The sequence below is a fragment of the Salvelinus namaycush genome, chromosome 22 (genome assembly GCF_016432855.1).
Source record: "Salvelinus namaycush isolate Seneca chromosome 22, SaNama_1.0, whole genome shotgun sequence".
Taxonomy (NCBI): Eukaryota; Metazoa; Chordata; class Actinopteri; order Salmoniformes; family Salmonidae; genus Salvelinus; species Salvelinus namaycush.
In genome coordinates this window covers 24,656,824-24,683,346 of record NC_052328.1, presented here as the reverse complement: position 1 = coordinate 24,683,346, position 26,523 = coordinate 24,656,824, and the positions used below count along the sequence as shown (strand labels likewise).

At 40.6% G+C, this 26,523-nt stretch overlaps 2 protein-coding genes across 2 annotated transcripts; both read left to right on the top strand.

Annotated features, from left to right (window-relative positions):
• Window positions 1-5,318: 5,318 nt before the first annotated feature.
• LOC120017947 (monocarboxylate transporter 9-like) lies at window positions 5,319-14,805 on the top strand. Its single transcript, XM_038960906.1, has 6 exons — window positions 5,319-5,507; window positions 7,485-7,709; window positions 9,715-9,858; window positions 11,831-11,926; window positions 12,325-13,188; window positions 13,466-14,805. The coding sequence occupies exons 2-6, from the start codon at window positions 7,505-7,507 to the stop codon at window positions 13,648-13,650; spliced, it is 1,494 nt and encodes a 497-aa protein (XP_038816834.1). The 5' UTR covers window positions 5,319-5,507; window positions 7,485-7,504; the 3' UTR covers window positions 13,651-14,805.
• Window positions 14,806-15,903: 1,098 nt separating this feature from the next.
• Window positions 15,904-20,822, top strand: LOC120017688 (protein FAM13A-like). Its single transcript, XM_038960613.1, has 4 exons — window positions 15,904-16,119; window positions 17,981-18,164; window positions 18,342-18,551; window positions 20,484-20,822. Exons 1-4 carry the CDS (start codon window positions 16,090-16,092, stop codon window positions 20,666-20,668), a joined length of 609 nt encoding a protein of 202 aa, XP_038816541.1. The 5' UTR covers window positions 15,904-16,089; the 3' UTR covers window positions 20,669-20,822.
• Window positions 20,823-26,523: the final 5,701 nt, after the last annotated feature.

Genomic DNA, 26,523 nt, shown 5'->3' with positions numbered 1-26,523 from the left:
AACCAATGACAGATCTGGCTGATTTGTGATTATCGAACGTGTGCATAAGGAATACATCACATTATTGGTTATGGGTGTAACTTGAGGCATTATCACTAAATGACCCTCATTATGTTGAACCAGGATTTTGCTGACTCAGTATAACACTATTAGGTTTAATGTCTTGAAAACTTGCTTGAATATGTTGTGTGTTGCTAATTGCCAACATTCCTTTCTAGATGCCCCTCAAGCATTTCAAGTTACCTGTGGGTCAATTTTGAAGTGCACTGCCTGTCAATCTAAGGCTGTGTTTACATAGCCACCCTAAGAACCCCAAACTGATTTTCTTTCTATATCCAATCTTTTTTTCTGGTTGTCCACAGTCCACACTCAGTTTTACTTGTTACCCATATCAGATTTGCACATTCACACTGATGTAGCTTCTGAAGTAGCACACAGATGCAATGCTCATTTCCTGTCACTGTTCCTTTAATTTTGGGGGTGGTTGTCATGGTAACATCAGGTCATATGCAAAGGAATATTGACTTAACTTGAAACAACATTAGAAGCAAAATTTGTTTTTCATTAAAAAATATATTATTGTTAGCTATGACATGACGTAATAAAGGAATTTGAATATGTCGCAAAGGAAAGATAATTTGCCTTTATTAAATTTGCCAGATAATTTTCCATCAATGGATGTCGATTTAACTTGTTTGACTGCTATGATTAAGCAATAAGGCACGAGGGGGTATGGTATATGGCCAATATACCATGGCTAAGGGCTGTTCTTATGTACGACGCAACGCAGAGTGCCTGGATACAGCCATTAGCCATGATATATTGGCCATATAGCACAAACCCTAGAGGTGCCTTATTGCTATTATAAACTGGTTACCACTTGTTTATTATCTTTGCATAGTCACTTTACCCCTACCTACATGTACAAATTACCTCGACTAACCTGTACCCCTGCACACTGACTCGGTACCGGTACCCCATGTATATAACGTCATTATTGCTCTTTTATTGTGCTACTTTTTAATTTATTTTTTACTTTAGTTTATTTAGTAAATATTTTCATAACACAATTTTCTTAAAACTGCATTGCTGGTTAAGGGCTTGTAAGTAAGCATTTCCCGGTAAGGTCTTCACAGGTTGTGTTCGGCACATGTGACAAATAAAATTGGATTTGATTATCATGGGTTGCTAATATGACTAGGATAATTGCATTTGGCTGCTAGACAATGAAAGAAAGATGAAAGAAAACCAATAGAACAGGAGAACGCATATGAGTAAATCTTTATAAAAATAATTGCCTCCACGTTTATAAAGAAGCCTATAGCCAAATGTGAAATAATATTGAATAAAACGTCCAGGTGTCAAACAATTAAGGAATAGGAAAAATATAGTAATGCTGATGACAGGTAGATGGAAAGGCTTTCCCCAAAACCTTCTTATTAAATGTTAACTAGCTACAAAGCCTATGCCTACCAGTCAGAATGATACCATGATTATTTGCATCAATCCTGTGTCCATTTCCTTTGCCTATTCCATCTCATGTGCAACAGAAACACAGCTAACCAAATAACAGTGCTAGGTGCCTGCACACTTGAATTAAAGGGTAACTAAACTAAAAAATCTACATTTCTTAGATTTTTCCCAGACCTCAAAAGTGGTCTCCTGATGTTGTTTGAGCATTGTTATGGACTTAGAACATATGATTTAGTTGTTTTTCTGTTAAAAAAGTGTGAATTTGAGAGCCCCCCCCCCCCAAAAAAATTGGGAAAATCTGAAACCTGTGAATTTCAAACTCAGTTGACAGTCTCATTTATCTGTTTCAATAGTGGGCCTACTATTAGCCCACTTGCAGCTTGGCTTGGCCTGACAGTGAAAGACCAATATGGGATTCATAAATTTAGGTCACTGTTTCTCATGGAATTTTTTACACAGGGCGCCCTTCCTTTGCAGGGTGGGCCATTAGAATTTTGGGGGCAAAATTGGAGTATACCTACTTCTCCAGTCACCACTACACCACTGGCAGCAGGTCACAGGGAAATAGATTTGTATTTTTAAGAAAAATGCTATGGCGGTCGCGGTGCAACTTAGAACTAAGCAGCCCAAAAACCAACAACCCGCAACCAACACATTTTCACCCGCGACATAATTTTGTAAGTAGCCAAATTACAGGAAAACTAGAAAAATGGCAACCCTGGCTATGACCCTAAGTGACCAGGGGAATCCTGAGGTGGGCGGGGCCTGTATGTTGCTAATGAGAGGATTTGATTATCTGGCCCGGGTTACCCCAGTGGGAGGAGTTTACATGGTTGAAAAGTGATTGCCTTTCGTTTTGGAACCGGGCTGCCTCCCGGGCCTGAGCCAGGCTAGATTAAGCAGCCTAATGAGTAGGATTCTGCCCGACAGCTTTTGATGAAGACTCTTTATCTGCCGTCCCAATGAAAACTAGTTTGAACATATATTTTATGGGAAATAGATTTTGGACGATGCACCATGCTGCCTTGTTGACAACATTACCTCTTTTGCCCGTTCATGTCAAGGGCCATAGGCCGGTGCACCGCGGCTCAGGTTAATAGAACTCCGTCATTGTTAGGCTATTTTTGCCATCAAATAACCAGTTCTGACTGGACCATACGGAATATAACAATGTTCCCGGCAATTATTGCTCAGACTTCACACGCCAAGCATCACCGGCAAAATAACTGTCTTTACTAAACTCCAGAGGATCCCAGTACTTTTCGTTTAGATTAGAGTACTAGGGGGTAACTAGCCCCTACTAAGAACAATGTTTAATTGCTGTCACAAAAAAGCAATGTTTGGGAAAAAATTGGTATGTGGATGAATGTCATGCTTAGGCGAATAAACTAGAAAGGGAAATAAATGACTACAGTTTACACTTTTTTTTGTTATTTCATGAAATGTTGCCCCTGGGGGTGCCAGTTACCCTGGTAGAAGATTATGGGATAGGGTTTCACTCAAGTGTGTTAAAATCCATTTATTCAGTTTTATTTAGAAATGATTTAGTAAGTAATACTTAAAAGCTAAGTCTAGTTTTCTTATTTTAATTATTTAAATAAAATATAGGGAGGGAAATGGTGTTGCACATGTCACAATTAATATCTGCACTGTGATGAGATTGATGTAAAGTCTCTCTTTTTATTTATTTATTTCACCTTTATTTAACCAGGTAGGCCAGTTGAGAACAAGTTCTCATTTACAACTGCGATCTGCACATTCATTTTCTTTGTTCTTTCTACATTGTTCCTTTTCTATACAATCCATTATGTACAATTGCACTAAATATTATTTGAATAATGCAAGATTTTAAATCCCAGCAGTCTTTAAAATGACATTCAGGAGCAAAAGGTTTTCAATAGTTGTTTTTAATTCATTAAAAAAATGGAATATAATATTGAAATGGAATATAACTTAGTAACATTAAATAATATTGGAATATAACATTTAATAATAACTGACCTGATTAATTCAGTGTAACATTGATGTGACATCTTATGCTCTGCTATTGCACAATTCTAATTTGTATATAGGTCACAAATAAAGCTATCCCCAGCAAAATTGGAGCACAACTCATGAGCCCACCCATCTGTGACTGAAAACAGGGGATGCCAATTGAAAAGCTGACTTAAAATGTAGCTATCTATCTAGCTATATTACATAAAATGCTGTGTAAAATAGCTAAAAGGCTATAAAGTAACATTAATGGTAAATCAGTCACTAGTGGTAACATTTACAACTGCAATTAAGTTACGTTATCTTTTTAATGTATTTTACCTCAGATGATCTGGTAGTAAGGTTGATAGCTAGCTGCCTAGAATTTACTGCAGGTGAATTTGCTAGCTAGCAAGTTAGCATAAACTAGCGCTAACTGGACTAGTCATTGTTTAAATGACAGGTAGAAACACATTCATAACCATAAAGGGGTAACTAGTGTTGATAATGGGATATGGAGAAGGGCGAGCCGGTCAAGGATCGATTCAGACAAGGTGATAAATTGTATGACAAGCGACAGTTTAATTATGAGTAAAGATATCTGGTACAAGCGTATACGGTCTCGTTCCTTTGGCTCATAGAGAACCTCCAGAAAAAGCCCAGATAACAGAATGCATAGACATTTTATACAACACAGAAAGTAGGTTGAGTCTGGAAGTTCTGGTCCTTTGGTTGGTTCTGGACAGGTTGTTGTCTTCTCAGATTGGTCCTGATGAGCTGGGCGTCATCCTTCTGAGTCTTATAGCAAAAGTTCTTTGTTATCAAATGTTCAGCTAAAACAGGAGATTTTGTGTGTGCGTAGTCAGCCCTCTGTCCTTGAGTATGTGTGTGTGTCTCATTATTTCGTGAAATGCGGACCCAAGCACTCTTTTGATCAAGGCCTTTCCTTATCAGTGTTTATGAAGGGTCTGTGCCAGCCATCTGTCTTTGGGTGTGTGAGAAACCCTGCTTAGAAAGAAGTTAGTTATAACAATGTAATAGCAATATGCTTGTGTTATTTTAAATGGTATTTATTACACTAGCCCCAGGGGCTAGTTACCCCTAGGTGGGTGGGGGTGAATTGCCCCCAACACACTCATCCAACATATTACTACTTTTCTCAAAAAATATAAAAATGTCTCTCTAATCAAGTGCATTATTTATCTTTAGGCTTTCCTACTTGTATATTTAAAAATCCATTATAGATCTAAATTCATTGGAAAATATGTTAAACTTTTCCCCCCCAAAAAATGGATAGCAAGAGAAGTGGCAGCCAGGAAAAGTGTTTGGAAAATAATTTGGTAAATCGTGTGGTCTTAATGTGAATTACATGTAAAGAGAAAAGAAACAGCTATTTTCATTAGGATAACAAATAATTACTACATTTAGTTATTACAAATTCAAAGACGGTGATTTTACAGTAGACTATTTGAGACGCACATTCAATCTGATTTGACTTGAAATACTTTGAAGTGCTATCTGATCATCAGGTAGGCCAATTACAAATTCTACATTTTGGAATTGATTGGCAAGTCGAGTCTTTGTATGCAGTCGAAGAAACGTTTACATGGTTCCCACCCCACCTATGACCAGTATTATCATGAATTGATAGGGCTTCTCAGTTGTGTGTACTCTGTGGCAATGGGGAGCAGTGCGTATTGTTTTCTATAGCTTCACACAGTCGCGCATGATGAAGAGGCAGCAGAGTTTCCTCAACGTAGGTAGCGGGCGTATAAAGCCCGACCAGCAAAAACAGCTTTAAACCGGTTTGTTCTCCGGCAAATAAACCGTATAAAACGGATACTGTACGCGTAGAGCTTCTGGCACCCGGGTCTGCTCACATCTCAGATATAGCCTTGCGGAAGCTCGGCATCTGCATGTGATGTCTGTTAATTAAAAAATATATAGATTTAGATTCTATACAAATAGTTATTATAGGGAGACCATCCTTCATGGCAACTCCCTGTAGGCGAACGCACCCTTATCCTGCAGTTGTGCATGTGGCTGTTGTTGATGTTGAGGTAAGTCGCATGTATTTCCTCTTGTTAATAAAATAACAGTAGGCTACTATATCACAACATTATAGCATAGCAGGCCTATGGCTAGATACAGCATTATATATATTTTTGGCTATGTGTAATGGGTGACGAATATCAGTGTAGTTCCTTTGTTGCAGATAAAACCCATATTGTTTCATGAAGAAAATAGGTAGCTACACTACATGTGTATATGGACACTTGATCATCGAACGTCTCATTCCAAAATCATGGGCATTAAAATGGAGTTTGTCCCCGCTTTGCTGCTATAACAGCCTCCACTCTTATGGGAAGGCTTTCCACTAAATGTTGGAAGATTGCTGTGAGGACTTGCTTCCATTCAGCCACAAGAACATTAGAGGTCGGGCACTGATGTTGGGCGATTATGCCTGGCTCGCAGTCGGCATTCCAATTCATCCCAAAGGTGTTCGATGGAGTTGAGGTCAGGGCTCTGTGCAGTCAAGTTATTCCACACTGATCTCAATAAACCATTTCTGTATGTATTATGTGTGCACCTCATTGTGCACGCGGGCATTGTCATGCTGAAACAGGAAAGGGCCTTCCCCAAACTTTGCCACAAAGTTGGAGGCACAGAATCGTCTAGCATGTCATTGTATGCTGTAGCATTAAGATTTCCCTTCACTGGAACTAAGGGGCCTAGCCCAAACCATGAAATATAGCCCCAGACCATTTTTCCTCCTCTACCAAACTTTACAGTTGGCACTGCATTGGGGCATGTGGTGTTCTCCTGGCATCCGCCAAAGCCAGATTCGTCCGTCGGACTGCCAGATAGTGAAGCGTGAGTTATCACTCCAGAGAATGAGTTTCCACTACTCCAGAGTCCAATGTCGGTGAGCTTTACACCACTCCAGCCGACACTTGGCATTGCACATGGTGATCTTAGGCTTGTGTGCGGCTGCTTGGCCAAGGAATCCCATTTCAAGAAGCTCCCGAACAGTTCTCGTGCTGACGTTGCATCCAGAGGCAGTTTGGAACTTGGTAGTGAGTGTTGCAACCAAGGACAGACAATTTTTACGTGCTATTCACTTCAGCACTAGGCTATCCCGTTCTGTGAGCTTGTGTGGCCTACCACTTCGCGACTGAGTCGTTGTTACTTCTAGACGTTTCCACTTCACCATAACAGCACTTACAGTTGACCGGGGCAGCTCGAGCAGGGTAGAAATTTGAGGAACTGACTTGTTGGAAAGGTGGCATCCTATGACGGTGCCACGTTGAAAGTCACTGAGCTCTTCAGTAAGGCCATTCTACTTCCAATGTTTGGTGATTGCATGGCTGTGTACTTGATTTTATACACCTGTAAGCAACAGGCGTGGCTGAAATAGCCAAATCAACTAATTTGAAGGGGTGTCCACATACTTTTGTGTATATAGGGTATGTGTAGATGGCATGGTGTTCCTCCATATAATGGTGTTTAGCCTACCTGCAAATTGATAGATGCACAACTTTTGCTTTTAAAAACTCATAGGTAGAAGAGAGGATGCTGCAGTAGTGCTCATATGAATGGTGATTTTTATTTCTTATTCTTGTTAGCACTGGAAAGCGTGGGCCTCTAAAAGTTCAGTGTTTCGTGCCAGAACTGAGGGGAGATAGGCAAAAGGCAGGTTAAAGTCGAAGGTAGGCAGTCCAGATGCCAAACTCCCCTCCAAGGTGTGGTCTTTGTGATGGTCAGCGCAGGATGAGAAGGTTACACTCTGTTTTAAACAGATGACCTGCCTGGTAGACCAAACAAGAGCAGCATCAACATCAAGACGTGAGTGTTTATTTGGCATTTATCTACGACTTTAGAAAGTAGCTTAGGACATTTATCATTTGTCTCCAAACTTGCTTGTGATTTATTTTGTCTGTAGTTTCATGCATTTGGTAAATTGCAATGTTTCATTGCTTTTCCATTCCACCTGTGCTTTTAACACTTTTTTGCTTTTTCTTTCCTGTTTTCCCCAGGAACCCTCCCTGTTGACAGCATGAATCTTCAGAGCTCAATGAATGTGCTGGATGGAGGTTGGGGATGGGTCATTGTTGTGGCCTGCTTCATGGCCCAGTTCCTGGCCTACGGCTCCCCCCAGTCCGTGGGCGTCCTGTACCCGCAGTGGCTCCACGCCTTCCAGGAGGGGAAAGGCATGACAGCCTGGGTTGGCTCCCTGGTCTCTGGAGTGGGACTCATAGCCAGTAAGTATTCTTCAAACACCTTTGTTTATTTATTTAGATACTGTATGGGTATAGGCTAATGCTCTCATCCAAAGACAGGGAATACCTTCAGAGCTCACTGTTCTGTGACTTTACTCATAATGCCACCATCGTTGTATGTGTTTATAGATATGGTATTTTAGTTAGTTGATTTTTATTTAATTTAAATAAATAACAATTGTGATGTTCTGATGCGGAGTTGAATACATCTCTTCAAGCTTTCCATGTTGATTTGCTTGGCATGGCTTTGAATTGATATGCTAAACATCATGTCAGTAGTTAGACCTGAATTGACTTATCAATGCACTTTACAGTTGCAGCTACATTGTCTTGAAATTAGTCTCACCTGGTATGCATGTCTGACATCTGTTGTATAATTAAAAAGCAACTGAAGGCAATAAACAACTTTTCTGGTAGAAAACGGACTATAAACACACACAACGATGGTAGCATTATAGGTAAAGTCACAGACCAGTTATCTTGCCAAGTAATCTTGTTTGGAGGGCAGAGATGGGAAAATACGTGTTTTGCCTGGGACATATCAACAGATGTGAAAGTGCAGTGCTGACTTTGTCTGACTTGTCCTAAGTAGATGAAGGGAACTGTGCAATATGGATGCACTTTGTGGTGCTCTTAACACTAAGTTGTGCTTATTGATTTCATCATCTACAAGTCAGCACGGTCATACCTGCAGGAGGAGCACTTAGGGGAGAGGGAGGGAGAGATTCACTGCATGGCTGTCTTAAAGTTGGTTTGAATTATTTTGGCAAAACAGGATCATAGATGGTATATCATGGTCTTGGTTCACCGCCAGGCTAAGCCTCCCTTCATGTTGTCACTTTTTCAAAGAGGTCAGGTAAAAGTCATGACTAGACTGATGGCTCCCAGTACACGTGTGGGGCTTGGCAGCTGAGCTATGCAGCCTTAAACTATGGGCTGTTTTAATTGGTGGTGAAATGGAAAGGAGGGTGAGAGAGGGTTCAATACGACACCCTCGGGTTTTCAGTGGTCTGACCAGGAATTCAATATGTCTCTGCACAACAAATAGTTTGACACTGCTGAAACAAGTTGTCAATTTTAATGTGCATAAAACACAAGGACCTATACAAACAGTGCAGTGTATAGCTTTGGAAGCAAATCGGATTGGGCTGCATTTGACTTGGCATGATGCTAAAGAAACATAGCAGTCTTTAATAAATTGGCAGCAGATGATAACATCTTCCAAAGCTTGGCCCAAGTCCTCGCTTCTGTCCACTGAAGGATCCAATTTGTCCTAACTAGACCTCTATTTCCCTTGTTTGAAATACACAGCCAGACCTTTTTACTGTCCCCCCTAAAAGGTCCATCAATCAGGATAGAAGTGGTCCCATTTGCCATAAATAGATATATTTCTGTAACTCTGTGTGCTTTTAAATTTGTTATGCTGTGAGGATGATGAATGAGCATCAAACGCTGTCCTTTTCCCTGACCCGTAACCTCTGCTCAGGTGTCTAATAACTAGCTAGTGCTGCATTTAGGCCTCAGGGGAAATGTGAGGAGAACAAGTAGAGTCACAAACCTAGCCAACCACACGCCTATGGCAGAGGCTAAAGAGCACAGATGAACACACTGTCCTAAATAGGGACCATAAAAAAGTGACAATTATAAGGTCAAAATAATATCAGGGCAGAAAAGGGGACCATGTCACAAGGTTAGTGTTGATACAGTACATCATGTTTCCCTGCCAATAAATAACCCCACATGTACAGTACACTTTGACTGGGATCACTTTCCTTTTGGTCAGTTTTTTATTGTTTAGTAAATTCATCTTGCTTACACCACATGGATCCTGAAAGCACCATATTAATTCCATCTTATGTCTTTGTTTGTGTCATCACATTTTTGCTCCTCCCTAAGTCTCTGCACTTATTCAGCAACGTACACTCAACTCTTCCACACACACACACAATTAATTCACACTTCCTCTCTGTCCTGTGTTCTTCCCCAGGTCCGGTCTGCAGTGCCTGTGTGGATAACTTTGGGGCGCGCCCTGTGACCATCTTCAGTGGGGTCATGGTGGCAGGGGGCCTGATGCTCAGTGCCTTCGCCCCTAATGTCCAGTTCCTCATCTTCTCTTACGGGATCGTCGTCGGTAAGTGAGAACCTTATGGTGATCTTTTACTGCTGAAGCAGATCTGCGGTTTGTATGGGCCACTATTAGATATCGCTAGGTATTAGCTAGGTAGCCATTTGTTGTTCACCTATTAAAATTGAACTTCAGTTCATGAAAAGAAATAGCTAGCCAGCTACTAGACCCTGTTGCCCAAAGCTAAAGTTATAAGCAGCCAGCTAGATTCATGAGGCTCGACCGGACCAGGTTGTGAAGCTAGCCACAAGTGGACTTTGCGTTTTGCCTTGAAAATAAAAGTATGTCATCGACAGTGACTCAAATACATATAGAAGAATTATACCATAATTGAATAGATCATGCTAAACAAGGTTGGAATGTTATATAAAATCAACAAAAGACAATAATTTGTTAATTTGACAAAAATCTGTTGAAATCACAATGGATGTACTAGACTTTAGAATTGCATTGGGGGCATACTTATTTCATTGTACAGCCTTACCTATGGATTGTGGATCAATGACATGGGGTGTCAGTCTACTCAGTGACACCCAGAGAACATTAGCGTCTTAGTTCTTATTGTGGGACTGAAACAACTGTGAATTAAGCCACATTTATTGTCAACCTATGTGTATTGAACACTATTCCAGAGGAAAAACAATATTGCGTGGATGTTTTGGAATTTGATAACTCTGAGGAGGACGTTGTGAAAAAATATCTTGGGTATTGAGTAGACTGATACCCCATTTCATTGTTCCCCAATCCTTAGGTAAAGCTGTACAGTGCAATATCGAGCCTCATGAAGCTAGCTGGCTGCTTATAATTTTAGCTTTGGGCAACAGGGTTTAGTAGCTGGCTAGCTATTTCTTTTCATGAACTGAAGTTCATTTTCAATAGGCGAACAACAAGTGGCTAGCTAGGTACCAAGCTAAAGCTAGCTAGCTACCCCAGAAGTTGCGGTCCAGCACAACATTCGACAGTAGAACAGTGTTATTTTGACATGTCAAATAGTGTTATTTGACGTGTATCTTTTTTGACACGAAAAGACCCAAACGGCGTTCCATAGGAGTGAACTGTTTTTAACTCACCATAAATATTACACAATAACCAGTCTTTCACTGATAGATCAGACAACTTCCTCAGAGATAAGAATTAACACATAAAGAATTAAGTTGGAGCTGTAAGTGAATAGGTTCATGCCTATGCTCGAGCACACATGCACTGAGGGTATGTGTAGAACAGAGGGGGCTGGTAGGGGAGGACGGGCTCATTGTATTGTCTGGAATGGCATACATGGAACTGAGTGGTTTCCATATGTTTGATTTGTTTGCTACTGTTCCATTAATCCCATTCCAGCCATTACAATGAGCCTGTCCTCCTATTGTTCCTCCCACCAGCCTCCTCTGGTGTTGAATGAGGGTATATGTAGGATGTATTCAGAGATATAAAACAAGGCAGAGTCAGATTCCCAGATGCCTCTGGTGCCCCCCAAATAGTTTGACGGCCCCATTACAGCCCCTTATCTAACACCCAGTGACAACTGTTCCATGCTGATGGGATAGAGCCCAATAGACTGCTACTGTCAACACTGCCTGTGGCATTGACCTGAGAGCGAGGCCATGCATATTTGAAGAAAGGCGTCTATTTTCAGACCGTAAGGCTCAGTACCCACCCCCCACCCTCGTCATCCTTTGTGGATCAAATTACCAGAGTCTCTTGAGGTGATTTTACACAAGACAAGATTTGTGTTGTGAATAATATGTAACGACTTTATCGAGAGCAACAGAGAGCAACAGATTTTCAACATGGTGAATTTATTACAGTACATGACCAAGATGGCCTTAGTCAGAGTTTTACATTTTAAGGTACACAGTTTACTGTGCAAGGCTTTGTTCAGAACGTTAAATATATTCTTCATCGTGGTTAAGGTACTGTAGCTAAATGCTCCTCTACAATGTGCTAATAAAATTACCTCTGCTGTTTTTGTTGTCCGCAGGTCTTGGCTGCGGTCTTGTCTATGCTGCCACATTGACCATCACCTGTCAGTACTTTGACAAGAGACGTGGCCTCGCCCTCGGCATAGTCACCACAGGTACCTCAGCCCCCCTCTGCGCTTACTGGGTTCACACCAAGTCTCCATGCTCAGTTCTTTCTTGTTTCAGAAGATGGAAGTCTTGGAATGCCAAGGTAAACATTCTAGTCTAAAAACAGTGCAGCCTTGTGGTTAGGGAAGTGGACTGGTGACAAGGAGAACACTGGGAATACAACGCAGTTCTGGGGCATTCTGTTTTTGTCCCTTTGAGGAAAACACATTCAAATCTGAAGTGAAATTGCCTTAGAGAATATCCAGCAGTATCAATGGAGAACAGGGAGGGTAGCTTTAGGCAAAGATGTGCCACTAAGCAAAGCTTTTATTGAATGAATATAAATGTATTTCTAATGGATTATTCTTGGAATGCCAACACTAAATCATTCCTTTCTCTCATTTAGGCACAAGTGTGGGAGGGTTCCTCTATGCCACAGCTCAGAATGAACTGATTCTTCTCTTTGACCTGGACGGCTGCCTGCTGATCATCGGGGCCTTGGCCCTCAACCTCATGGCCTGTGCCGGCTTCATGAGGCCTCTGAACATGCCTGCCTACTACCTCAAACAAAAGGCTGCTCTGGAGCGCACAGAGGAGCAGCTCTTTGAGAACCCGCCTGCTGACGACCTCAAGACTACACCAGGCATCGGCGAGAGAACCTTGACGGTCAAGGATCTCCTGATCATCATTGACGCCAAAGACATCACCATCACCACAACTAACAAAAAAGGGGGCTTCATGGCAGGTTCAGCCATTGTGAAAATTATCAAGGAGAAGCATCAGGCCTACTCAAAGTACATGCACTCCACAGCTGACTTCCTGCACGACAGAAACTTCATGGCCCTTTGCATCGCCATCTTCCTGTTCAGCCTGGGAGCCTTCCCTCCAGTCCTCTTCATGGAGGACGTGGCCCAGAGTGAGGGCCTCATCGATGAGGTCAGCATCATCCCCCTGGTCTCCATTGTAGCAGTCACTGCCGGCATGGGCAAGCTGACCCTGGGCATACTAGCAGACGTGAGGTGGATCAACAGTCTGTTCCTGTACGCCTTCACCCTGCTGGGGACTGGGGCGGCCCTTCTGCTCATCCCAATCTCCAAGAGCTATGTAGGCCTGCAGATCCTCTCAGCTGTGGTGGGCTTCTTCTCTGGGAACTGGTCCCTAACATCATACATCACCACCAAGATCGTGGGGCTGGACAAACTGACCCAAGCCCATGGGATCCTCATGTTCTTCGGTGGATTCGGGATCGTGCTCGGGCCCCCTGTTGTTGGTAAGAAAGATCCCACTTCTGACACCTTTGGTCAACATCATTGCGGAGTGTGTGTGGTCCTGATTTAGTTTTTAGTTTAGAGATGGTACAGGTTCATATTCATGCTTTTACAGAGATTCACTCTGCCAAATGTCAAAACATTTTACAGATTGTCAACTTAATGTGTGAGTGAGAATGTTGAACTCAATATGTTTGCCTTTAGCTAGTCTTTAGCTGACTCATGCTTTGTCGAGAGATTGTTTCTAATTAAAACCATTTTTCTTTTTTTTTGTTCAAGGGTGCTTTTTTGACTGGACCCAGTCCTATGACCTGGCCTTTTACTTCAGTGGAGGCTCTGTGCTCCTGGGTGGGGTCACGCTCTTTCTCTGTGCTCTGCCCTGGTGGGACAAAAAGAAGGCTGATATCGACAGGTTTGACATTCAGTACACCAGCAACTGTGACAAAGTTGCCTCTGTAGCCTGAACACCAACTTTCACATCAACCTTGCTCTCCAGTGTTCCCAGGAATTTTTGCTGATAAATGTTATACCCTTCAAGAGGTTGTTGAGAAGTATTCCTAGTGCCAGATTTCACATACCTGAGAAGAGTATTGAAGTAGAGTAGGCCTTTTCTTTACATCTTTAGTGTTTTTAAGACTTCTTACATTATACTACAGAATTTTGAAAGATACCTATGTTGAACATTTTAATTACGGTCTCATTTTAAGAGGCATATTCAACTAAATGTTTTTTAAACAAATTAAGCTGTTTTTTTACATTTCCGGATCTTTACTGGGCTCAAATGGAAAATACTTGTCTACTTTGCCTGTGAGAATTTACCAGGTATTTCCTCAAGGGAAAAATACAGGGATTGGAGAAAAAAAACGAGGGAATGCACTCTTTTTAATTCTAGCCGAACAAACTGTTTGTTTCTATCTTACCAAAGCACCAGGTTGGTGGATGTCTGTCAACACGTTATGCCTGATGAATACAAGCCTTGCTTTTAAAGGATGGATAGATCTTGATTTTAAATTCATTGGCATTGTGATGTATTTTACTTGTACTCTCCAAACGTGTTTGTTTGAGTTCGGGAGGTACTGAACACCTCATTTTGTCTTGACCTGACTAAGAACTTGCTGAAAAATATGCTGTGCAAATACCAGAGACTGTACCGGAATAAAGCCCAGTTCCTCTAATGCATGCTGGTTCTGTGTGGCATGACCGGTTTCCTGCATTTGTTCAGCAGGCTGGTTAAAATCTTGTTTTTCTGTCTGTGGTTTTTGTTTTTTAATAGCACTATATTTTGTAGTTATGATTTTATATTTTTAAAGAATTTAATGATTGTGATTCCTGCTTTGTTAGTCACTTGAACATCTGATTTTTGTATGTAAACTGTACCACAATATATAATAATATTGTTTTATTCTCAGTCAAGTGTCGTTGTAGAAGTATTTACAGGGTATAAAATACAAAATATATGTGATCCAAAAAGGCTAGAAACAGTAGAGCTGTCACTTTTTATATGATGTTGAACCACTTTCTTCTTATTTTTTTAATGTAAGTGTTACAGATTTATGTTTGCAATATTTCTCTTCTATTTTGTTATTTTCAACAAAAGTGCCAATACAATTTAAATTCAATATTGTGATTCTGGATGTGTTTTAAATGCTGTCTGACTAACATAAAATATGATTCACTGAAGACTTCTCTTGACTTCAGCACATGTGGTGAGCATTTTGGTGAGGGAGCACTACTTGGAAAGTTTGACATAATTCAGTCATTTGGCAGTACACCATCCTCCCACTAAAAAACTTTGCATCATCTCAGTGGAACTGAAAAAATATATAAATGCAACAATTTTAAAGATTTTACTGAGTTCCAGTTCATATAAGGAAATCAGTCAATTGAAATACATTCATTAGGCCCTAATCTACATGACTGGGAATACATATATGCATCTGTTGGTCACATTCATACAAAAAAAAGGTAGGGGAGTGGATCAGAAAACCAGCCAGTATCTGGTGTGACCACCATTTGCCTCATGCAGCACGACATCTACTTCGCATAGAGTTGATCAGGCTGTTGATTGTGGAATGTTGTCCCACTCCTCTTCAATGGCTGTGTGAATTTGCTGGATATTGGCAGGAACTGGAACGCTGTCGTACACTTCGATCCAGAGCATCCCAAACATGCTCAATGGGTGACATGTCTGTGAGTATGCAGGCCTCCCTTAAAACTTGAGACATCTGTGACATTGTGCTGTGTGACAAAACCGCACATTTTAGAGTGGCCTAGTGTCCCCAGCACAAGGTGAACATGTGTAATGATCATGCTGTTTAATCAGCTTCTTCATATGCCACACATGTCAGGTGGATTATCTTGACAAAGGAAAAATGCTCACTAATCGGGATGTGAACAAATTTGTGCACAAAATGTAAGAGAAATACGCTTTTTGTGTGTATGGACATTTTCTGGGATCTTTCATTTCACCTCATGAAACATGGGACCAACACTTTACATGTTGCGTTAATATTTTTGCTCATTGTATATTTGGCTACATGGTAGCAGAAAATAAAAAAACAGGTAGTATGCACATGCAGGCCGCCTATAATACCACTACCATGTTTCAGTTAGGAGGAAATTAACCGCATTCTGACGGGCGGGAAATTGAATGCACCCTCTGTGGAATCTCCATAGTTACAATACTTGTCACATGACACAAACATGTAAACAGAATACTAGCCAAGGCCTACAGTAAAATATTTCTTATTTCTTTTGCTGTCTGTAAAGCTAGGTATATTTCTTCATATCTGTAAATATACACACGTGTGTGGGCGATGGATTTTTTAAAATTTGCCTCAAATATCAAACTTTTTGATAGATATCGGGAGGAAGAACATTCCAATGAATAAAATCGACTTGAGATGGGAACAAGTGCCTCGATATCTCTCTGTGTAAGTTTGAGTAATTTCTTATTTTACAAGTCCTACAGTGCAATTCAGTATTGGATATAGCTTGTTAGTGAATAAAAGACAGGCAAGCGAAAACTGAATTGTCAGTGAATGCATCAGCCAAATTGGGAATTCTCAGCTAATGTATACCATCTGTTTTACAGGAAATACAGTAAACGTTACGTAACTTCAGACAATTTTCCCATTTGAGCAGACACTTTGTTCCTCAGTTTGTCACTTAATTGTGGAAATCCTCTCTAAAAGTCCTAATTGTGTAGGCTTAATGTTAATTAAGTGCAAGTTAAGCAGTAACCCAGAGAGATTACACTTTAGCATGGCTTTCAATGGCTTGAATAAAGGGTAAAACCATTTTAATTCGATCACTTTTTGACAGCATCCCCTTTGATTTAAATACAACTTTCCATACACGTTTGCCTACGGAAAAAAGTGGTCAGAAAGGGAATTTTTGGGCCTGAATGCCAAACATTCAGGAGGTAAAGGTGCTCAACGTTGAACCATTTTACGTACAAACATACCATGAGACATCCATGTCTTCCTCGCTGGAAAATATAAACAGTTGAGTTTGATATCATTTAAAGTTTACAAACAAGGTTGTCAAACTATTTAATAACTTCTTCAATTATTATACTTTTTTAATAAAAAATATGACTTTTTTAACCATAAAGCTGCAATATGTAACTTTTGGGGCTACCCGATCAAATTCACATAGACATTTCAGTTCTAGATATGTCATTCTCGTTTAAATCAAGTCTAAGAAGCGTTAGATCTGTTTTATGTGCGCTGTTTGTATGCTTCCGGTTCTTACGTTTTGTTTTTGCATCTTCTACTTTCGGTTTTGTACAACAACTTCAAACAGCTGAATATGCAATATTTTTGGTCATTGAAAATATATTTCACAGCGGTTTAGATGGTACAATGATTCTCTACACTATACTTGCTTGTTTTGTCACATAAACTGAAATAGGCAAACTATTAGTATGTTTGCAACCAGGAAATGGCGGAGCGATTTCTGTATAGTACATCTTTAACATCAATTATCTAAAAACGGGTAAACTTTCATATTCGCATATGTTGTAACTTAGACCCTACCTTACATCATATGAGGTTTTCGTGTTGTGCCCGCCATTGGTTGACACAACATGCTCTTGAATAAGGGTGGGTGTCATTTCAAACATAAAAATAGAATTCATAGAATAGACCTATCCCTTCAGACCCATACAATTTAACGGGTACACCTTTGGATCCCCAACCATCTTTGTGGTACCATTTGAAAGTAGACATTTTTATTTTATTCCCATTTTAGTAAATGTATCAGCCAAAACTTGACACCCACCCTGTATTCAAGAGCATGTTGTGTCTCAACGATTGGCGTGCACAAAACAAAAACATCAGATGATGTAGAATAGAGTCTAAGCTACAACATATGTAAATATAAAAAAAACATCTGAGTTTACGCGTTTTCAAGTAATTAACATTTCAGGTTAACATTTTTATCTGAATTTGATATATAATGTTTTTAATTCAAGAAATTATACAAATAGTTTGACAACCCTGTTTGTAAGATTTTAAATTATAGAAATCTCAACCGTTTATCTTTTCCAGTGAGGAAGACATGGATGTCTCATGGTATTGTAGGGTTTATATCAAAAAGTGATTGAATTCAAATGGATTTACCCAAAATTAAAAATGAGGAGTTACAATTGTGGATTGGCCTGTGGGATAACTGACTCTTATACTGTGTTGACGACTCCATCCAGTTGCCTCTTATCCTAAGCCTCAGGAAATAATGATAAGAAGGACAAAAATGCCTACAGCTTAAAGTTTTGGTGTCTTTTCTATGCAGAGCGACTCATCTGCTGTGAGAATTCGGAAGCACAATGCGAAGATCAGCCCTGAGCCGACTGTTCCAGGCCCTGACACCAGTCCTGTCTTTGGGGTAACCCTTGAGAGGCTGAGGGAAGATGGACAGCTTGTTTGTGGAGTGCCCCGCATGCTGCGACACATGGTGGATTTCCTGGACAGAAATGGTAAGGCATCACACTGCCACACACACACACACACACACACACACACACACACACACACACACACACACACACACACACACACACACACACACACACACACACACACACACACACACACACACACACACACACACACACACTACTTTGTTCACAGTCCATCCCCTGCCCTTACTCCAGGTCTGCAGCAGAGGGGTCTGTTCCGTCTGTCTGGCTCTGTGTTAAGGACCAGGCAGCTGAGGCTGATGTGGGACAGGGGAGAGAGAATGGATCTTGAGGTGGAGGAGGGTGTCTCAATTGTGGCCTCCCTGCTCAAGCTCTTCTTCAGGGAGCTGCCCAGCCCCATCATACCAGAGCCTCAGCGCAAGGATCTGGTTCTCAGCCTCACAGGTATGGCGATTGACCCTTCGCTAGGGCCCGCTCCAGAATTTGGGGCAACCCCTCGCAGCGATCCAATAGAGCTCGCCAGCTTGTAGTCCTAAAAAATTTAAATGTGTTAGCATTTTCTACTTCTGGTTCTTTCAGCCATTCATATGGATGAATTGAATGGGCAAAGAATGGGGTTTTGGGATAAATGATGAAAATAAGGTTAACACAACCTTTTATACGTTTGTTCTCTGAGATACGATCAGACAGTTAACATGAACTTTATGAATTATGAAGCCTTTATGTGCTCTATGTGCTTGTTTTGATTACATAAATGCTTCAAAATTCAGAAAAAGTGATGTTAGCTGATGAAATAGATCTCATAAGATCTTCGAAACCTATGTTTACCACATACCTTATTTTCTGCATTTATCCAAAACCCCTCCAAAAACCCCACCTCTATGGATAGTAACTGTTTTCAAGTCCGACATCTCGGACAAGATCACTTTTTAAAAGCATGGAAGCCGTAGAGCCCCAGAGTGGGGGTGTCATAATACCCATAAAACCTAGCGGTCAAACAGGGAAATGGTTCCAATCGTTTTTCGACCACTCATTTTTCCCATAGGGGATTTTAGAAACACTTAAAATAAGGGCTGTGTTTCGTGTAGGCTTACCCTGGCGTGACCTTTTGATAATCGTGTAAATGTTGGACAAGGTGATATTTATCATGCACAGATTTTATCACTCAGAGTTATCTCATGCCATATACTGTATGTTAAATCCAGGTCACAGTTTCCATATGATTTGTGTGTTTCTGCTAACCTATAGCTGACATAAGTAGTGAGACCAGGACACACATGGGGAAAATCGCAGATTGTTAATCTATCACAGTCTGACCTTTAGTCCCCACAAACATGCTTCCCCACTGTTCTCTGCAAATTTTGCTTTATGATGTGGGTAAAAGATCTCAGCAATGTGCACCACTTGTTTACGTGCGGTTCAAACACTACTCTGAAAATAAGTAATGATAAATACTTTTATGGTGTGCAATTGGTATTTCCAAAGATTAAGCCTAGATTTTCTACAGAATGATGCTATTGATGTTGATGCTATCAAATCAAATCAAATTGTATTTGTCACATGCGCCGAATAGAACAGGTGTAGACCTTACAGTGTAATGCTTACTTACAAGCCCTTAACCAATGATGCAGTTTTAAGAAAATACAAAAAAAAAAAAAAATAAGAAAAAAGTAAGATAAGAAAAACAAATAATTAAGAGCAGCAGTGAATAACAATAGCGGGGCTATATACAGGGGCTACCGGTACAGAGTCAATGTGCGGGGGCACCGGTGTTGAGGTAATAAAGATAATTGTGTACATGCAGGTAGGGTTGTTAAAGTGGCTATGCATAGATAATAACTAGAAGCTGTTTAGAAGCCTCTTGGACCTAGACTTGGCGCTCTGGTACCGCTTTCCGTGCGGTAGCAGAGAGAACAGTCTATGACTAGGGTGGCTGGAGTCTTTGACGATTTTTAGGGCCTTCCTCTGACACCGCCTGGTATAGAGGTCCTGGATGGCAGGAAGCTTGGGCCCGGTGATGTACTGGGCCGTACGCACTACCCTCTGTAGTGCCTTGCGGTCGGAGGCCGAGCAGTTGCCATACCAGGCAGTGATGCAACCCGTCAGGATGCTCTCGATGGTGCAGCTGTAAAATCTTTTGAGGATCTGAGGACCCATGCCAAATCTTTTCAGTCACCTGAGGGGGAATAGGTTTTGTCATGCCCTCTTCACAACTGTCTTGGTGTGCTTGAACCATGTTAGTTTGTTGTTGATGTGGACGCCAACGAACTTGAAGCTCTCAACCTGCTCCACTACAGCCCCGTCGATGAGAAGGTATTGAATTTTGATATGAAGTGTTGCTAATGTTCATGTCAAGATTTTCTTTATTTTTTCTAGAATGTAAGAATGAGGCAGAGTTGAACGCGGCTCTGAAAGAGAAACTCAGCAGCCTACCTGTCGACAACCACAGCATCCTGTCTTACCTCCTCCACTTCCTGTCAAGGGTGGCCTCTCACAGCCAATCAAATCACATGCCTGTGGAGAACCTGGCCACAGTCTTTGGACCCTGTATATTCCAGTGAGTCATTGCCAATAGCAACCCTATTCATCACATCATAGATCACCCCAGAGACATTTTCAGGGCATAGAATTTAGGCAAACATTACAAGGGGGAAATGATCAGTCATAATAGCTAGTTGTCTTAATAAAAGAGACAAAAACATTATTCCACTGTATTCAACTGGTTAGTAACCTACACAACTGTAGTCCTAGTTCAGGTTAACATTAGTTTATAACAATTAAACATGACTTGCAGTTCCAATCCTCACAGATTAAATCAAAGTTTATTGGTCGCTTACACAGTTTTGCAAATGTTTATTGCAGGTGCAGCAAAATGCTTATGTTTCTAGCGCCAACAATGCAGCAATATCTAGCACTACAATTACAATACACACATAATCCAATAGTAAAAAAATACCAAGAAATGAAGACATATCAGAACAGTTGCACAATTAGGAGCTGGAAAGGGTGGAGGGGAGTTGACACAATTGAGGAAATGGGTGTGGAGTGGGGCGATAGAGCAGGACAAGCAGTGGCCGACAGAAGTTCTTGTATAGCTGTAGTTCACCAGTTTACAGAGCTCTGTAAATAATCTCATGGACAAAAATATTGGTCCCTGAGCGAATACTCTTTTAACAAAGATAACTGCAAAAAAAAGTTTCTTGTAGCTATCCGTTTGCTGCATCTTTCTAATGGCAATTTGTCCCACTCTTCAGTGCAAACTGCTCAAATTCTTCAATGTTTGAGTGGTGCCTTCCACCAACTGCTGTTTTCAGATCTTGCCATAGGTTTGTGATGGTATTCAGGTCTGGACTCATCGCTGGCCACTCCAGAACAGTCCAGTGTTTATTCTTGTACCATTCCTGGGTACTTTTTATGTGTGTTTGGGTTGTTGTCCTGCTGAAAGACTAACAACCTTCAACAGAGACCCAGTTTTTGGACACAGTTGAACACTGCACTCCAAAACACCTGCTACCGTAATTTCATGATGTCTTGCACGTTCAAGGCCCCCAGTGCCAGAGGGAGCAAAGCAACCCCACAGCATTATCTAACCTCCCCCATGTTTGATTGTTCTTTTCTTTGAATGCTTAATTTGGTCATTGGTAAACATAGGACGACCCCACTGCTGAGACACAAGAAGCCCTATTGAACTTTGCAAAAACCCACCTAAACAAGCATTAAATCCTGGGGAAATGTTCTGTGGACCAATTAAACAAAATTAGCGCTTTTTGGCAGTACAGATCAGTGATATGTTTACAGATGACCAAATTAAACATTCAATCAAAATAACACCCTCCCTACAATCAAACATAGGAGAGGTTCAATAACAGAGTGATGAGTCCAGATCCCATCAAAAACCTATGACGAAATCTGGAAACAGTAGTTGGTGGAAGGCACCACACAACATTGAAGAATTTAAGCAGTTTACATCTGAAGAGTTGGCCAAACTGCCAGTAGAAAGGTGCAGCAAGCACATTTTTTTACATTTATTTTTTATCATTGCCAAAGGCTGTTTAACTAAGTATTAGCTCCAGGGTGGCAATAATTTTGTCATTGCCATTTGTTCGAAATTTCTTCATTAACATTGTAAACTTAAGCCCCCCCCCCCCCCCCCCCAAAAAAAATAGGTTCTGCAATGTTGACAATCCAATAACAACGTGTTCAATTTCCAATTATTTTAGAAGAAACAAAGAATTGTTTAGGACAAGTGCAATGGTGCCAATATACAGTATTTGGCTGCAACTGTTATGGCAGTCAGCACCCCCATATCCCCCCTCTCTCCTCTCACTCCTCTCATACGTTTGTCTGAGTACTGGAAATAAGAGTGAAGTGTCTGGCCTGCAGAGTTTGTTGTACATTTTGGGATGCAAGAGAAAATGACAACAGATTGAAGTAGGGAGGGGATAGGAGGAGTAGGAAGTCCCGGTCCGGACGTCCTGCGCTATCAGCCCACCAGGGCAAGACTGGTAAGAAAAGGCAGAAAAGAGAGAGAGAAGGAGAAAGATAGAAAGAAAAGCAGCAGCAGCTGTCACAAGGGTATTCCCATTTAGCGACCCACCGCTTCACCCCCCCATACTTTCACATTTTCCAGTCACACACTCAGGGTTTAAAAACCTTCTTGTCCCCCATACTTGGCACATGTGCTTGTACCTCATGTTCTTGGCTTACCTCCTCTTTAACTATCACGCTGTAATCTGGTCCTTTCAAAAGGGCTGGTACCACCCCCTTTGCGCTCACACAACATATGTCTGTCTCTTGTTGCTTATACATCTGTTATGTAACTGGCATGACATTATAGTCATGACCTGTACCTGCTTCGGCTCCGCACAAACAAACTCTTTACACCCCAATGTTTCACATTCTCTTCCCTCCGTTTATTCTAAAGTTGTGCCATACAGTAGGGAGAGTGGGGTAAGTTTAGCAATTTTTTTACATTCAGGATCACTACGTCAAGGGAAATATAGTATTCTTCTAACAAAGATATCTGGATATATTTCAAGATGTTGAGATAATCAGAATTCATGTAAACATAAAAGTTTAGAAAACATATCTTGTCCAAAAAAAGTGGTCTCTTGGTAAGTTGAGCATAGGGGCAGGATAAGTTGAGCCGCCTTGGGGTAAGTGGGTGATGGTGTCCTGTGACAGTGGGTGATGGTGCTTGTAGGTTAATGTTTAATTAATGGAATGTGGTATCTTGCATATGTGGTATCTTGTATCTCTTAAATGTTTGCCTACATTCAGATATAGATCTCTCTGTTCAATATCACTTACCCTGGCATTGCTTGACCAGTTGTCAGGGACAGGGATGTTGTTTTGATGTGCCAATTTGTCGGAAAGTTCTCTGCATTTGAGGCTACTAAGCCCATGAAACTGGTTCTTGAAATTGTTTATATGTTTAGCAAGCTCAGACTCCATGTCTTCAGATAAGACCTTGTGTTCCTATGCTACTCTGTCATAGCCTCTCTTTCACACAGGTACATGTTGGTTTTCTTTTTGTCAATGTACATATCAGTGTCATTCAGTCTATTTATTCATCCTTGCTGCTGCTCCAATCAACTTCTTCCCTTCTCTCACTTCCTTGGCTGCTCTCTCAAGAACATCAAGGAAGGCTAGGCCCCTGCTTCTTTTACGTTTGTATACACGGGCATGATGATGTCTGCTCTGTAACAATAAACATGCACTATCTTGAGTTCATATGCATGACACATTGCAAAAATACTAGGCATAAAACTGACAAAATGTCATGATCATTTGTATAGGCCATTGGCTCAACTTACTCTAATGCAGATGTTTTTTTACTATATTAGCCCACACAGCTACAAGGATGCACTTTCATGCTAGGTTTAGAACCTCATATTGTATCCTATAGAGACCCCAACTGATGTATAAAACAATCTTAAAACTATTTACTTTGGTTTAGATACAAGCATCATGAAACCTATAACAACAAATTAATTTAACTTTGAAAATCAGTTTTTTGGACCTACCTTGCTTACCACTTTTTCCTTGTGGTTTCTTCCTTCACAGACACCCTGAAATGATGAGCTCTTCCTAAATCTTTGATCACATGATTCATTTTGTGGATGGTTTCCTAGAAATGGGGTGGCTCAACTAACCCTTTGGCTCAACATAATCTACTCTCCCCTACGGTTCTGCTGGACCTGAGCTCCCCAAAAAAGATACAAACAGATGGTAACAGCAAAAACATTCTAAGAAAAACAAAAAGACGTAAAAAGAGAATGTTTCCAGGTAAATTGATTGATTGGACTTATTGTATATACAGTGTCTTCAGAAACTATTCACACCCCTTGACTTTTTCCACATTTTGTTGTGTTAAAGCCTGAATTTAAAATAGATTAAATTGGGATTTTTTGTCACTGGCTTATACACAATTTCTAAATTTTTACAAATGAACAAGGAAAAACTGAAATGTCTTGAGTCAACAAATATTCAACCCCTTTGTTATGGCAAGCCTAAATAAGTTCAGGAGTAAACATTTGCTTAACAAGTCACATAATAAGTTGCATGGACACAATAAGTGTTTAACATGATTTTTGAATGACTACCTCATCTCTATACCCCACACATACAATTATCTGTAAGGTCCCTCAGTCGAGCAGTGAATTTCGAACACAGATTCAACCACAAAGACCAGGGAGGTTTTCCAATCCCTCACGAAGAAGGACACCTATTGGTAGATGGGTAAAAAATAAAAAAGCAGACATTTAAGGTCCCTTTGAGCAAGGTGAAGTTATTAATTACACTTTGGATGGAGTATCCATACACCCAGTCACTGCAAAGATACAGGCGTCCTTCCTAACTCAGTTGCTGGAGAGGAAGGAAACTGCTTAAGGATTTCACCATGAGGCCATTGGTGACTTTAAAAAAGTTACAGAGTTTAATGGCTGTCATAGGAGAAAACTGAGGATGGATATACATAATTGTAGTTACTCCACAATACTAACCTAATTGACAGAGTGAAAAGAAGGAAGCTTGTACAGAATAAAAATATTCTAAAACATGCACCTAAAGTAATACTGCAAAAAATGTGGCAAAGCAACTACATTTTTGTTCTGAGTGTTACATTAGGGGGCAAATCCATTACAACACATTACTGAGTACCACTCTCCATTTTTTCAGAATAGAAAATAAACGGAATGGCAAAATCCTAGAGGAAAACCTGGTTCAGTCTGTTTGCCACCAGACACTGGGAAATTAATTCACCTTTCAGCAGGACAATAACCTAAAACACAAGGACAAATCTACACTGGAGTTGCTTACCAAGAAGACCCTGAATATTCCTGAGTGGCCGAGTTACTGTTTTGACGTAAATCTACTTGAAAATCTATGGCAAGACCTGAACATTTAAAAAAAATAAAAATAAAAAATGTAAATAATGAATAAAAAAAAGAATGTACAAATATTGTACAATCCAGGTGTGCAAAGCTCTTAGAGACTTACCCAGAAAGATTCACATCTGTAACCAATGCCAAAAGTGCTTCAATACAAGGTATTGCATTCTTATAGAATGAGATATTTCTGTAATTAATTTTCTATAAATTTGCTAAAAAAATCTAGAAACATGTTTTCCCTTTGTCATTATGGGTTTTTCTGTGTAGAATTTTTTTTATTTAATCCATTTTGAATTCAGGTTGTAACACAACATGGAATAAATCAAGGGGTATGAATATTTTCTGAAAGCACTGTAGCACTTTTCTAGACACCCAAAGCACTTTAATAGTATGGGGAAGCTTACCTCATACAACAGCAATGCGTAGCACCCACTTGGGTTACGCATAGCAACCAATTTGCACTAGAACACTCACCACACATCCGCTGGAGAGTTAGGAATTAGATTATGTCTCCATCACTGCCCTTGGGCATTTATCTTAAGACTAGAGGGAAGAGAGCTCCATACTGGCCTTCTAACACCACTTCCAGCAACATCTGGTCTCCCATCCAAGGACTGACCAGGACTGACCCTGCTTAGCTTCAGAGGCAAGCTAGCAGTGGAATGCAGAGTGGTATGCTGCTGGAATGTTCCTGCCCGGCATTCAAGTTCCTTCATTCTGGAAAGGTTGGATGAGCTAATCATATCTCTGAAATGTAGGACACGTGGAGGCTGTTGAAAGGATTCGTTTTTTGGAATTGAAAGCTCACGGTGAAAACTTTGGAACCAGGTCAAGTGTTCAGTAATCCTTGTTAAAAGATATTTGGCTTTACAAGATAATCCACATTGCTTTTAGAATTTCTTAGTCTGAACTGTGTGGATTTTAATTTTCCACTTAGTTTGACACAACAAGTACTCAACACTATTTTACGTTCCATGGCAAACTGCACTACATGTTGAATTTCACTAGGGGGAACCATGAAGTAG

Bases quoted from the DNA above. Each gene is read 5' to 3' on its own strand.
- LOC120017688 (XM_038960613.1), top strand. From the start codon at position 16,090: ATGGGAACAAGTGCCTCGATATCTCTCTGT. The intron at 16,120-17,980 runs GTAAGTTTGAGT...TTTTCTATGCAG, and splicing joins GTGCCTCGATATCTCTCTGT to AGCGACTCATCTGCTGTGAG. The intron at 18,552-20,483 runs GTATGGCGATTG...TATTTTTTCTAG, and splicing joins TCTGGTTCTCAGCCTCACAG to AATGTAAGAATGAGGCAGAG.
- LOC120017947 (XM_038960906.1), top strand. From the start codon at position 7,505: ATGAATCTTCAGAGCTCAATGAATGTGCTGGATGGAGGTTGGGGATGG. The intron at 7,710-9,714 runs GTAAGTATTCTT...GTTCTTCCCCAG, and splicing joins TGGAGTGGGACTCATAGCCA to GTCCGGTCTGCAGTGCCTGT. The intron at 13,189-13,465 runs GTAAGAAAGATC...TTTTTGTTCAAG, and splicing joins GCTCGGGCCCCCTGTTGTTG to GGTGCTTTTTTGACTGGACC.